Below are 14,746 nucleotides of genomic sequence, written 5' to 3'. Positions count from 1 at the left end.
TTTTATTCCCTATTTTTAACTCTTAAGTGAGAGATTACTGCCACTATCCCCATCTCAACAACATACAACTCTAAGGCTTTGTACACATTCAGTACTATCTGACCAATAGTTAATCAAAGCAAAAGTTGACAGCAGACTGGTAACTAGATAGCTTTAAACATTTTGCACACAGGTTAAAATTATACATTATAATTTTTCTTTCTAATAAATAATTCCTTCACAAAGGAGACACAAAATTCAATTCTGCCTCTCAGCATCAGTGCTGGTGCTGTACACTGGTACCTTTCCTGTTCCTTTGTTCTATTCCTCACCCTCTAAAAAAAGACTATGAAAAGAAATGAGGGAACACAGAGCAACTGAGCTCTAAATCTGACAAGGTTTGTTAAAATAGAAATTACTGTTTCAGTAGAAAGCCAGGTCATTTTCATTCCCACACATACAAACACACACACAAAATCTGATCAACAAAACCCTTGTCTGCAACTGAGTTTTAAACTAGATAATGTAATGGTTAAGAGAGCCAGACTACTCATGATTTTTTTATTTTAGTCTTCGAAAAAGAAAAAAATTTGGGTGAGTCAAAATGCATACCAACCGACATTTATGCAGAGATCTAAAGAACCTGAGGGAAACAAACTATGCTAATACCTGGATGAAGAGCATCCCAGGAAAAGGGTACAGCAAGCCCACAGATACTAAGCTAGGATCATGCTGGGTGTGTCTGAGGACTGCTAATGTGGCTAGAGCAGAGTGGGTTAGGAGAGAATGGTGATGAAGGCAAAAAGGTAATAGGGTCAGCTAAAATATGGCTTTGGTTAGGATTCTGGCTTTATGCCAAGTGAAATGAAGAGGTACTAGAGGATTTTGAGCAGTAGAGTGATATAATCCAGCTTATATTTTAAAAAGATCACTCCTTATAACACAGACTAGGGGTTGTGGGGAGGGAAAAGCAGATAGTAGTTAGGAGGTTAATCAGTGTAGTATTATACAATAATGGAGGCTACTGTGGTGGCAGGAAATCTGGCGAGTAGATTATGGATCTGTTTTGCAGGCAGGATAGACAGGATATGTTAAAGGACTAGAGGTGGAAAGAAAAGGAGCATGGACAATTTCAAAGCTTGTGGTTTAAGCTGATTTAAAATACACACACACACACACACAACTTTACAAATTTTGATTAACAGCATCTAACATATATTACCAAACAGCAAATTGCTCAGTCTAATGATATCACCTGTATATGACAGAGGCCTGGTATTAGTAATTTGCCGTGCTTTCATTGCTTGCTGTTGTTTTTCCAGAGCAGCTAACATGTCCCCCAAATCTAGCTGCACAGGTGTTTTATTCTTTTTTCCAGCTGCTTTTGATAAAGCTTCCTACAAGTAAATATTAAAAAATTAATTTTGTTAGAGTATGAAAGTGTGGCACTTTAAGATGACTATACTTATCACTCCTATCCCATCAAACCTTGCAAATAAACAATCACATTTGTTCATAAAAGTGAATAGATACCTGTAATTTTTTTTGCTCCATACTTATTTCTGAATATTCTTGAGCTGTGGCAAGGGCTGCTGCTAAAGCTTTCTTCTTCTGACTTTTTGCACGTTTAGGAACTGAGGTGGTAATGGGAATTGGAGTTTGAACTATATTGATTGGTGAGTTTTCAGGTAAATCATCCAACTATGATAGCCAGAAAAAAAAATTTGTTAGTGAACCCATAAAAGTCAATAATAAGGAAGAACGATCCAGAATGTGGGATGTTATGCAGTATAAGTAGGCTAGACTCTTCAAAGAATTCAATGTCATAAAGAACAGGATTTGACAGTAGGACCATTTTGGACTGGGAAATACTAAAGGGACGAAACCGCCTAATGCAATGGGGGACGGTTGCCTGGATCCTTGACTGCAATAAAACAAAATACCTCCAAAGTAAAATTTTGCAACAGCTGGGAAAATTTCATTACAGACTGTATGTTGTTTGATGATATCATTTAATTAATGGTATTTTAATAATAGAACTGTGGATTTCACAGAGAATTATCTCTGTTCAGGCTATGCTGGAATTAAAGATAGGTACTAAACACTGTCTCCTGCACACTCGGTGCTCCATGTGCTTTACACTTATCTTTAAGATTTCCTTCCAACATAGCCATTGTTCAAAGGATGTTATATTTTACTTATCTTTTTAAAAAGAGTTACTTACTACTTTAGAAGAAAGTTTTTGTTGAATATTCTCATCCTTAGCATTTCCATTCTCATTTGGTTCTTGAAACCCATCTTCATCCTGAAATAGTTCACATTTTAAGTAAAAAGAGTTCAAGGCAAACTCCTAAGAAAAACCTTTTTATAATGCTTAAAAGTACTGAAAAATGAGGAAGTTATTTCTTGTACTCTACTACTGAAATATTCAAAGTTGGTCTTACAGAGGAAATCTCAAAAAAAAAAGAAAGGAAATCTCATTTTTCACATGCTAAAACATAAACAATTTAATTATTCAAGGCTGGGGGCGTATCCACACATGTCCATCTTTTGGATTTCTGTACCTACTATTTCATTTTTATTAATAATTCTACCTTCAGATGGGTAACTGAAAAGAAATTCAAATTGGATTTTATCACATCCAGGTAATTTGAAAGCGTCAGCTTCATGTAAACTTCATTATATTCCTTGTTCTGCATTACTCCACACAATTGTCAGTAAGGTTAAAAAAATTTTCCACTAAAATTAATTTCTTAATATCCTTTATACTGAAAATTATATCTAATATATTTAAATGTAAGTATAGAACCAATTGTACAGCTGAGTACAGGTAATACAATTGACAGATCTGGATATGTTGAAACTATTGTTGACAGAATAATTGAGATATACTCTCAAGTCCTATGACTCAATTACTAAACTTATCTAACATATTATTGATTTCCATCCTCTGACCTCAAGCAAGTTTTCCAGTTTAATCTCCATCTATTAACTCATTTAATAGAATTTATGACCCAACCAAAATGAGTTACTCAAATGAGTTGCCAGAGACGTGTGGTGACAAACATCTTGATACAACCAAATTCTACTTGTTCTTTAAATTCATTCCAAATGCTAGCTACCCAGAAACCCAAAGTGACCTGTCTCTGCTTTCAACTCTAACCATATTCAACTAAGTATTAGGTGTATATATGCCTACATTCCCCTACTACACAGCAATTTTCCCAAGGATAGCAGGTCTATTCACCTTAATGTATCATTCAGAGCACCTTACTGCACACATATACTAAACCACCAATAAGAATCTGTTAGATGGGCCAGGAGTGGTGGCTCATGCCTGTAATCCCAGCACTTTGGGAGGCCGAGGTGGGCGGATCACCTGAGGTCGGGAGTTCAAGACAAGCCTGACCAACATGAAGAAACCCCATCTCTGCTAAAAATGCAAAATTAGCCAGGCATGGTGGCACATGCCTGTAGTCCCAGCTACTTGGGAGGCTGAGACAGGAGAATCACTTGAACCTGGGAGGTGGAGGTTGCGGTCAGCCGGGATTGTGCCATTGTACTCCAGGCTGGGCAATAAGAGTGAAACTCCATCTCAAAAANGACCATCCTGGTCAACATGGTGAAACCCCGTCTCTACTAAAACTACAAAAAATTAGCTGGGCATGGTGGCGCGTGCCTGTAATCCCAGCTACTCAGGAGGCTGAGGCAGGAGAATTGCCCGAACCCAGGAGATGGAGGTTGCGGTGAGCCGAGATCGCACCATTGCACTCAAGCCTGGGTAACAAGAGCAAAACTCCGTCTAAAAAAAAAAAAAGGAATCTGTTTTCTGAATAAACAATCAAAACAGTGCAATTAGAAAGTAAAACATTTTTCCTCCTTTTCTAAAACTCTCCTGGCTGGCAGCGCAAGTTAACTAGATTGAACTACTTAAATCTGAAAAGCCTTTCAAATGGATTGAATAACAATAAAAATAAAGTGAAAAGCTCCATACTAAATAAAGTCCACATGAAATCAAGTTCTACCTCTATACATTACTCAAAATGATCCACGCACAGGACAAACCTTTATAAAAATTAACATTAGTAAAATTAATGTTAGATCAAATATATATAACCAAGACAAAAATGAGTTAATACTTCTGAGTAATTTATAATTTAATACTAGAATCACATGTTAAGACATAAAAAAGTACTCAAGATGTTCATAATGTAACAAATTAACTTCTTAATGGGAACATTTCCTATAACAGCTTACAAATACAGTTTGAAAAAAATACCTCAAAATATAAAGACTCAGAATTTGGATCGCTTCTATGGGATTGACTAGAGTTTAAATGCTTATTATCTGGTCTCTTTTGCAAATTCTGTCTTCTTTCTGAGGAAGTACTGTGTCCTCGGCATCTGAATCCAACCTAAGTAAACCCCAGAGGGGAAAAGAAAATCTAATTATTTTAAAGTAAATGTTTCACTCAAGTATATAACATACTTGCAGAAAAGTACACACAAGTGTACAATTCAATAAATTTTCACCAAGTGCATCATTTATTTTAAAGATCAAGTTTCTGACAAATAAGGTATTTACAAGAAAAATAGGAAAATAAAACAATTATTGTGCATTACTTTTTTCTCCTCTAAATGAGTATTTATTAGCAGCTTTATTCACAAAAGCAAAAACAGAAAACAAACTGGATGCTCTCAGTGGATGAACAGTTAAACTAACTGTGGCAAATCCAGATCATAGTTCAGAAGTCTGTAGTCAATCACAAAAAGGAATAAACTATAGTATTGATAAACTCAACAACAAGAGAACCATGGAAGTGAAAAAGGCCAATCCCAAAAGGAATGTATGAAGGCATACAAAATTATTGAAACAACAAAATTAGAAAGGGAGAATAGATCAGTAGATTCTCGGGAATAAGGAGCAGTTGGTATGGCTATGAAAGGCAACACAAAGGTCCTTGTGGTGATGGATCTGTTCTGTTTCTTGACTGTACCAAGGCCAATATCTGGGTGTGATATTGCAATATAGTTTTGCAAGATTTTATCACTGGGGAAATTGCATATTACTTACTTATTTATTTATTTTAGAGATGGCATCTTGCTCTGTTGCCCACGCTGGAGTGCAGTGGCTCGATCACAGCTCACTACAGCCTTAACACCTGGGCTCGAATGATTATCTTGCCTCAGCTTCCCAAGTAGCTGGGACTATAAGCATATGCCACCACACCCAGCTAATTGTTTTATTTGTATTTTTGTAGAGGCAGGGGTCTTGCTATATTGGTCTCAAACTGCTGACTTCAAGCAGTCTTCCCACCTTGGCCTCTCACAGCACTGAGATTAAGGTATGAGTCACGTGCCTGGCCTTATACATTACTTTTTGAGTTAGGATCTCACTCTGTCACCCAGGCTGGAGTGCGGCAGTGTGATCAAGGCTCATTGCAGCCTCAACATCCCAGGCACAAGTAATTCTTTCACCTCAGCCTCCCAAATAGCTAGAACCACAGGCATGCACCGCCACACCCAGCTAATTTTTTTATTATCTGTAGAGGCAGGGTCTGCCTATATTGTTCAGGCTGGTCTAGAACACCTGGTTTCAAGGGATCCTCCTGCCTTGCCTCCCAAAGTGCTGGAATTACAGGCATGAGTCACCATGCCCAGCTACTTTTTAACTGTTCTAAGTCTTCTGATACTTGTTTATTTTTTTAACATAGATTAAAAAATTAGGAAAAACTAATACAAATATTGTTTCCAAGATTTAAAAGAATAAACTTTTCATTCAATCACATAAATTAGTATTGTTGTATGTTAGGGACTAAATGTTTGTGTCTCCCAGAATTCATATACTAAAATCCTAACACTCCCTCCGCCCATGAGATGGTATTTTAAAGTGTAGCCTTTGGGAGGTGATTAGGTTATGAGGGCAAAGCCATCATAAATGGGATTATGTGGTGGAAGCAGTAAAGGAGCTCTCTGGGGTTCCTTTATGAGAGCTCCTTCACCCCTTCTATCACATAAGACAAAGCTAGAAGACAGCCACATATTAACCCAGATGCGGGCCCTCATCAGACACTGAATTTGCCAGGGCCTTGGACTTCCCACCCTCCGGAACTGTGAGAAATAAACTTCTGTTGTTTATGAATCACCAAGTCTATGGCATTATTTTACAGCAGCCCAAACAGACCTAACAATCCTATTAACAAACTGGCAAAATGTTCAATCGTCATACGGGTAAAAAAAAAAACAAAAAACATTAAGCATTCTAAGACTCTTAAGACATTTCAAGTTACCTCTCGTAAGTACCAAATGCAGCTAACAGTAAATGCCTCTCTTAACCAGAACACTTAAAAGATATGAAAATTATAATCTTAAGTAACAGCTACTCCAAAATTCTAATAATAAACAGCAATGGAAGCAGACCTGGAGAGAAGGTGCTAATACACAGGTCTTGGATTCTGAAACCAAACATACGCACAGAAAGACCTGGAACCACCTGAATTCCCACACTTGCTATTATAAACCAGAGTTAGTATACATGTATTAATGGTGTTACAAACACTAAAACAATTTACCTTAAAAACAAATGCAACTTGATTCTTACACTTGGAGACATAAAGCACCAGGACTGATTTAAAACCCCCAAACTAATGGTCCCAACAAAGTTCATGTGAATCAAATATTTAAGTATTCCAGTAACCTGATGAATGAATCAATAACCTCATGACATCTAAATACTTTTTTCAGCTCTTCTAAGAAAGAGTTTTGTTGATAGAGGGCATACTGAACAAAACAAATCAGAAGCTATAGCTTTGAATATATATTAACATTTTTAAATGACTAGCACAAAATTAATTTAAAAATGTTAAAGTTTTCATACCCCATTTACAAGAATAAACAGGAAAAACATTAGGAATCACCACTAAGAATATCTACAAACTTATTTAAGGAAAACTTTACAACCCTTCCATTTATTTATTTATTTACTGACTGTTTAACTGAGACAGGGTCTCACTCTGTTGCCCATGCTGGAGTGCAGTGGTGCCATCACAGCTCACTGTAACCTCGAACTCCTGGGCTCAAGTGCTCCTCCCACCTCAGCCTTTCAAGTAGCTAGGACTATGGGTGCATGCCGCCACATCTGGCCCAGGAGGTGGAGCTCACATTGAGCGGAGATTGCACCACTGCATTCCAGCCTGGGTGACAGAGAAAGACTGTCTCAAAACAAAAAGATTCAAAAATAGGAAGACATGCTGTTTTTGCATAGAAAGATGACACATCATAAAGGTAGTTAATCGATTGTCTCTAACTTTACAGATTAATTTAATTACCAATTGAACAGAATAGAAAGTCCAGAAATGGATTCCAATTTATGTGGGAATTGAATAGGTGATAAAGGTAATTATTTCAAGTCAGTGAAGAGGAGAGAAACTTTTCAACAAACGGTGTTGGAAGATTTTAAAAAGTCACTTCGAAAACACAAAGTAGGACCCATTTCTCACACCATACCAAGAAAAACTCCAAATGGAATAAAGATTTAAATGTAAAAAAACAAGGCCATGAACACACTAGAGGAAAAAACAAGCAAATGCCTTTACAGCCTTGGAGTAGGGGCAAAACTTTTCCAATCATGATTTAAAACCCTTTAGAAGCCATCAAAAAAATAAATAAATAAATAAATAAAAAGATCAATAAAGTCAATTTATAAACTTCTTAACGTTATTTTACAAACAAACTATGCATGATAATAGTCATGATAATAATGAGCAAAGTAAAAAATAAAAAGGAAAACCTAGCAAAATATTTACTACTTGTATTACATATTAAAGACTCCAAGAAACTTCAGGAATTTGATTAAAACTTCATCAAACTGATTTTAAAATGTACCCCAAAACAGAAAGAAATAGATCAAGATTCAAAAAATGAGCAAAGGATATAACCAGGTAAGCTCACAGGAAATGAAATAAATACAAATGGTCCTTAAATACATGAAAAAATGATCATCTACATTAAGACATAATTCTTACCTAATTGGCACACGCCCAAAATCCTGAACACACACTATCTCTGAAGCCGTATGAAACTAGGCACTTTCCACATTTTTGTTGAGGATGCACACTGATACAATCTGGTGATATTTACCAAAACAACAGATGAATTTTCCTTCTGATTCAGCAGTCCCTCATCTAGAAACTGATTCTATACACACACATTTCTAAATGACACGCAGTATGTCTACAATAGCAACAGTTTACAGTTTACAAACAACCCAAGTGTCCATTGATAAGACTACCGAAATCAACAAGGGTATATCCACACAATATTAAGAGTTGTCTAAAAGGAAAAAGTGAGGAAGCCCTTTATGTAATAATAAGGAAATTATGAAAATGTCTCCAAGATACACTATTACACTGTTAAGTGAACAAAGCAGGGCAGAGAACAGAGTAGATATGCTCTTTTATGTGAAGAAAAACAAAAATAAGATATGTACTTATATTTACTTATAATGAAGTGAAAAAACTCTGGAAGACTACAAGAAATTACTCAAAGTGGGAGAAGTATAGGAGGAGTGGAGATGGCAAGGAGAAGCAGGAGTGAAATGAGACTTTTTCATTGTATATGATCTTTTTATTTCTTTTACTTTACAACCTATTCCATAAAAGAAGCCATTTTAAAAGATTTCAAGTTTTTAAGATTCTTTCCATCATTTAGAATTAGACTTAGACCAGACTAAAGAAATGATCTATGTTACCCAATGTTAAAACACTGCTAACGATGTTTAAAACTCCTGTAATTAAACAGCATGGTACAGGTACAAAAATCTCATAAACTGAAAAAAACAAATAGCTCAAAAACAGCACATAAGAAATCAGCAGGCCGGGCATGGTGGTTCACACCTGTAATCCCAGCACTTTGAGTGGCCAAGGTGGGTGGATCACAAGGTCAAGGGCTGGAGACCAGCCTGGCCAATGGAGTGAAACCCCATTTCTACTAAAAATATAAAAATTAGCCAGGCATGGTGGCGGGCCCCTGTAATCCCAGCTACTCGGGAGACTGAGGTAGAAGAATGGTTTGAACCCAGGAGGTGGAGGCTACAGTGAGCTGAGATTGCGCCATTGCACTCCAGCCTGAGCAATAAGAGCAAGACTATGTCTCAAAAGAAAAACAAAAAAAGGAATTGGCAAATCACTAAAATGGAAGCACAAACCAGGGAAAGAACGTTAGGACAACTGGTTAACTACTTTGAAAATCCACTTCATTTTGTTTTACCATGGATCAAAATAAATCTCAGATAAAAATGTCCTGAAATACTATACTATAAAAGGTGGCAGAACATGCAGGTCAATATTTATTTGATTTCTAAAAGATGTTTAGAGCCTAAAAACAATCAGAAATTGCAAACAGGGAAAACATTTTGACTTAAAAAGATTCTGCATCTCAAAAATCAAACAAACACACTTAAGTAAAGTACAAGGATAACAAAGCAACAGAAGAAGAAAGCAAATACATGGTCAAATATCTGGCTCCAGTTCTTTGGAGCCATATATATTTGCAAAGTTTTCTTTTTGGTTCTTTTAACATTCCTCATCAGTTTTAAGAAGGAGATAAAATGTTTTTCATCTCAATATTATTTCCTCTCTAGTGAGCTACTGATACCGAAAACAATAGTATTGTAACTGTAAACATGGGTAGGGCAAGCAATTACAGTCTCAGCCGAAAATTTCAGCCCATAGGTATATATTATGTAGATTTTATTTATCTAATCTATACAAATGATTCCTCTTTTAGCTCTTTTGTTTTTAATCAAATAAACCTAGACTGCCTCACTAGGTTGTCACAAATGATTTATTTTTGCAATAACCACAGGGAAGAAGGAATTATTTTGTTTTCTTGACAGCCTAATTAATGTTAAGGTACACCTAATGTACAGGTTGAGTTATTCCTTATCTGAAATGCTTGGGACCAGAAGTGTCTTGAATTTCAGATTTTTCCAGATTCTGGATTATCTACATATACATACTGAGGTATCTTGGGGATGGGATCCAAGACTAAACACGAAATTCACTTGTGTTTCATATACACCTATACACATAGCCTGAAGGTAATTTCATATAATATTTTAAATAATTGTGTGTATGAAACAAAGTTGTGTTAAGTACTTAGGTGTAGAATTTTCTACTTGTGCTTTCATGGCACTAAAAAAGTTTCATATTTTTCAATTAAAAAATGGGCAAATGACCTGAATAGTCATTTCTCAAAAGAAGATATATATGAAAAAATGCTCAACATCACTAATCATCAGGGAAATGCATATCAAAACCATAATGAGGTATTTTTTCATCTCAGAATGCCTATTCTCAAAAAGACAATATAAATGCTGGTATGCTGGTGAGGATGCAGAGAAAAAGGAACTCATATACACAATGATATTGGGAATGCAAATTAGCATAACCAGTATAGAAAATAATATAAAGTTTCCTCAAAAAACTAAAAAAAGAACTACCATATGATTCAGCAATTCCATTACTGGATCCAAAGGAAAGGCCATCAGTACGTCAAAGCGATAACTGCCTCTCTTGTTTACTGCAGCACTATTCACAACAGCCAATCATAATTTAACCTACGAGGCCATCAGGAGATGAACGGATGAAGAAAACGTGGTATATATACACAATGGAATACTATTCATCCATGAAAAAGAACAAAATCCTGTCATTCACAGCAACAAGGATGAGCCTAGAGGACAATACGTTAAGTGAAATAAGCAAGGCACAGAAAGATAAATAACACATGCTGTCACTCACATGTGGAAGCTAAAAAAGCTGATCTTACAGAAGCAGAGAGCAAAATAGTGGTTACCAGAGGCTGGGAAGGGTTGAGGTGTGGGGATAGGGAGAGGGTGGTCAACGAATATAAAATTACAGCTACACAGGAATTAATTCTAGTGTTCTATACCACCGGTAGGGTGACTACAGCTAACAATGATTTACTGTATATTTTCAAGTGGGGGACAAGATTCTGAATGTTCCCAAAAAAAAAAAAAGAAATCATCTATGAGATGATGGATATGTTAATTACCCTGATTTTATTATTACATGTTGTATACATATATCAATATATCACACTATACCTTATAAGTATATACAGTTGTTATGTGTCAACTTAAAAAAGTTTCAGATTTTAGAGCATTTTGGATTTGGGATTGGAGATGTTCTCAACCTGGATTTCATTCCAGGGAGGAAAGGAACAGGCAAACAGTTGGTATATTTAACCCATTAGTAACTTGCTCCTATTTAACTTTATTCACAGATGAACATATCCATATAGTCATATGATAGTTTTAATTCCTTAAGGAATTAAAAATTAAAATTAAAACTATCATATGACTATATGGATATGTTCATCTGTGAATAAAGTTAAATAGGAGCAAGTTATCTAAAAAATGAAAAGGAAAAATAATGACCATTAAACAACTCCCTGATTTTACAGTCAACCAAAGCACAAAAATGCAGTAACTGGTGGTTCATGACAGTGCACAGCCCGCTCCACTACACTGCAGTTACACTTTGTTCCTCTGGGCCTTCAGGAAACTGTCCTGCCTGACTACATTATGGTAAGCCATTACTATGGCCTCGCCATTAGCACAAAAGGGTATTTACAGTCAAGTAAAGGCACACGGACAAGGTTGCAATCCTTAAGATCAAAAAATCAGTATTTAAAGCACAAAATGCTTTCAAATTTTTATGTGGGAAAAAAAAACATGGCAAATGAAACAGGATTAAAGGGGATCCTTTTTTAACATTATAAAATATTTAAATATACAGAAATGTAGAAAAATGATACCCTATATACCCACTCAACACTTTGCCATTTTGTTTTATTAAGTAATTTTATTAGCTAAGCCATTTTAAAGTTACAAATATCATGATAGTTCACTTTCAGATCACTCAATATCATCTCCACGGCACCACTCTAAATTAAAGTCTGAAATGACTCATCTCATACCTAATCAATTTTTTCCAACCTAATTTGAATTACCTGTGAATTATTTCTTTGTTCAGTTTGCCTTCCACCTCTAGAAAATGTCTGATTTTTTTCCATCCAAGGTTTTTTCTGAGTTGCCTGGCAAGTTACATTGGACCAATTTACACCACCTATAAAAAATGAAATTTTAAATTATAATTTACTTATAAAAGAACACGACCTAAATTGCCCTGACTTCATATACTGAAATTCAGCACTAGAAATGTAATACTGAAAATTTTTCTATAAACTTTTTATTTTTTTTGAGACGAGGTTTCACTCTTTTTTTTTCTTTGAGACGGGGTTTCGCTCTTGTTACCCAAACTGGAGTGCAATGGCGCGATCTCGGCTCACTGCAACCTCCGCCTCCTGGGTTCAGGCAATTATCCTGCCTCAGCCTCCTGAGTAGCTGGGATTACAGGCACACGCCACCATGCCCAGCTGAATTTTTGTATTTTCAGTAGAGACGGGGTTTCACCATGTTGACCAGGATGGACTCGATCTCTTGACCTCGTGATCCACCCACCTCGGCCTCCCAAAGTGCAGGGATTACAGGCGTGAGCCACCGCGTCCGGCCTGAGACGGGGTTTCACTCTTATTGACTAGGCTGGAGTGCAATGCCATGATCTCGGCTCACTGCAACCTCTGCCTCCCAGGTTCAAGTAATTTTCCGGCCTCTGCCTCCCAAGTAGCAGGGATTACAGGCACCCGCCACCTCGTCTGGCTAATTTTTTGTATTTTTAGTAGAGACAGTGTTTCATCATGTTGGCCAGGCTGGTCTCGAACTCCTGACCTAAGGTGATCCACAGGCCTTGGCCTCTCAAAGTGGTAAGATTACAGGTGTGTGCCACCGTGCCTGGCCCTAAAAACTTTTAAGTAGTACTACAGTTCCTAGTAATACAAGTGTCCTCTTACAGAATATTCCAGCTGGCATTTTCTCGAGCTGATGAGCAAAACTGTACTTCCAAAATACCTGAATCTCTGCAAGATTTCCAAGTTTTTTTTTTTGTTTTTTTTTTTTTTTTTTTTTGCAGTATCAGCAACCCTCATACTTAGAAAACTGATATGGACAAAGTAGAAAGTACAGCAAAAACACAATGTAGAAAATAAGTACCTGCACACACAGATGATTCCACATGCTAAAAAAAGAAACAAAAAGACAATTATACTCTACTTAAAAACCAACATTATGTACTTTGCTAAATGTTTTGTAATTTAGCCTAGTGTGAAGCATGCATATTAGAATATTATAATACTTCATCAATGAATATTTATTAATAATAAAATACAAAATACATTTGTAACTATCCTATTACTATAGGAACTGTTAATGAAAACCAATACTTAAGCTTTAGCAGAGGATGCAAATATAATGCTGACATCAATGACCAATAAAAAAATCAAGACGATGTCACATACATTCATGGTCCCAGAATCAGGATTTCTCAAAGCCCCTGCTGCAGGCTGGTTGTTGCTGTGTTTGGGACTGCAGTAACCACTGTCACTGTCAATGTCGGCTTCACTAGCCCCCTGCTCACTAGAAGATTCAGCAGCAGGGTGGGATGCTCTTCTTCTCCTGCTCTTGGACTTCCAGAGCATTGTGGCAGTGGTCTCTGAGAGAGACTTGTTAGCGATATCTGATGGGAAATCTACGAAGGCAAGGAAAGTACGACAATTCTTTGTGATGAACAAATTGATAAATTCTTGTTAAAGTATCATTAAGGTTATAAGAAAACAGATACCAAACTTCATAAATGAAGTAACAGGTGACAACTTTTTGAAAAGGTCATTAAAAGGTAAGATGTTCCTGGTAAGTTTGTTTATAATATGTTTTCTGTTTTCCTTGAGTCAGAGTCTCAGTCTGTTTCCCAGGCTGGAGTATAGTGGCACAATCTCAGCTCACTGCAACCTTTGCCTTCCAGGCTCAAGAAATCCTTCTACCTCAGCCTCCTAAGTAGCTGGGACTACAGGCAGGCACCACCATCATGCCTGGCTTATTTTTTGTAGAGACAGGGTTTCATTCACAATGTTGCCCAGGCTGGTCTCAAACTTCTAGGCTCAAGTGATCCATCCGACTTGACCTCCCAAAATGCTGGGATTACAGGCATGAGCTATGGCGCCCAGACTATATGTTTTTAATATGAAAAGAGAATAAAATATATCACTAATTCTAAAACTACCATCAACCATTTAAGAAAGAGAACACCATGAATCTTTTGAAGGTCATTGTATGTTCCCCTCCGCCACTACATCCTTTTCTTACACCAGAGCTTACCATCTATTCTGAATCCTGTGTGTATCATTCCCTCACTTTGCTTTATAGATTTGTCATGGATTTCTATATTTCTAAAACCTAAATCATATAATTTTTCAGTTTTTATCTTTATTTTAAAACACCACATTGTCCATGTGACTTCTCACCTATGCCACTCTTCAACACTGGTTTTGAGATTCTGGTGCATGTCCCTATAACTCATTAATGCCACTGGAATCTAAAATGCCTTTACATGAATATGCCACAAGGTACTTATCCTTTGACACCTGGGTTGTTTTGGAGTTTTGCTACCAAGAACAATATTGCTGTTAAAATTGATATACAGCCAGGTGCGGTGGCTCAAGCCTGTAATCCAAGCACTTTGGGAGGCCAAGGCGGGTGGATCACGAGGTCAAGAGATCAAGACCATCCCGGTCAACATGGTGAAACCCCATCTCTACTAAAAATACAAAAAATTAGCTGGGCATGGTGG

General features: G+C 36.7%; 1 protein-coding gene across 2 annotated transcripts in view; it reads right to left on the bottom strand.

Annotated features, from left to right (window-relative positions):
* SECISBP2L (SECIS binding protein 2 like) overlaps positions 1-14,746 on the bottom strand; it is a 56,859-nt gene that overhangs the window by 25,806 nt on the left and 16,307 nt on the right. The window contains exons 5-11 of one of the 2 annotated variants that reach the window (XM_017544958.1): positions 13,419-13,648; positions 13,114-13,138; positions 12,015-12,130; positions 4,259-4,393; positions 2,204-2,284; positions 1,513-1,680; positions 1,235-1,376 (exon numbers count right to left, since the gene is read on the bottom strand). In XM_017544958.1, coding sequence (XP_017400447.1) covers positions 1,235-1,376; positions 1,513-1,680; positions 2,204-2,284; positions 4,259-4,393; positions 12,015-12,130; positions 13,114-13,138; positions 13,419-13,648 — 897 coding nt within the window. The remainder of the gene's footprint in view (positions 1-1,234; positions 1,377-1,512; positions 1,681-2,203; positions 2,285-4,258; positions 4,394-12,014; positions 12,131-13,113; positions 13,139-13,418; positions 13,649-14,746) is intronic. The other variant, XM_017544962.2, reaches the window with a different exon arrangement.

Source organism: Cebus imitator, unplaced genomic scaffold, assembly GCF_001604975.1.
Source record: "Cebus imitator isolate Cc_AM_T3 unplaced genomic scaffold, Cebus_imitator-1.0 Scaffold9, whole genome shotgun sequence".
Lineage (NCBI taxonomy): Eukaryota > Metazoa > Chordata > Mammalia > Primates > Cebidae > Cebus > Cebus imitator.
Note: the sequence above shows the minus strand (reverse complement) of the source record. Positions and strands in the feature narration are given on the sequence as shown.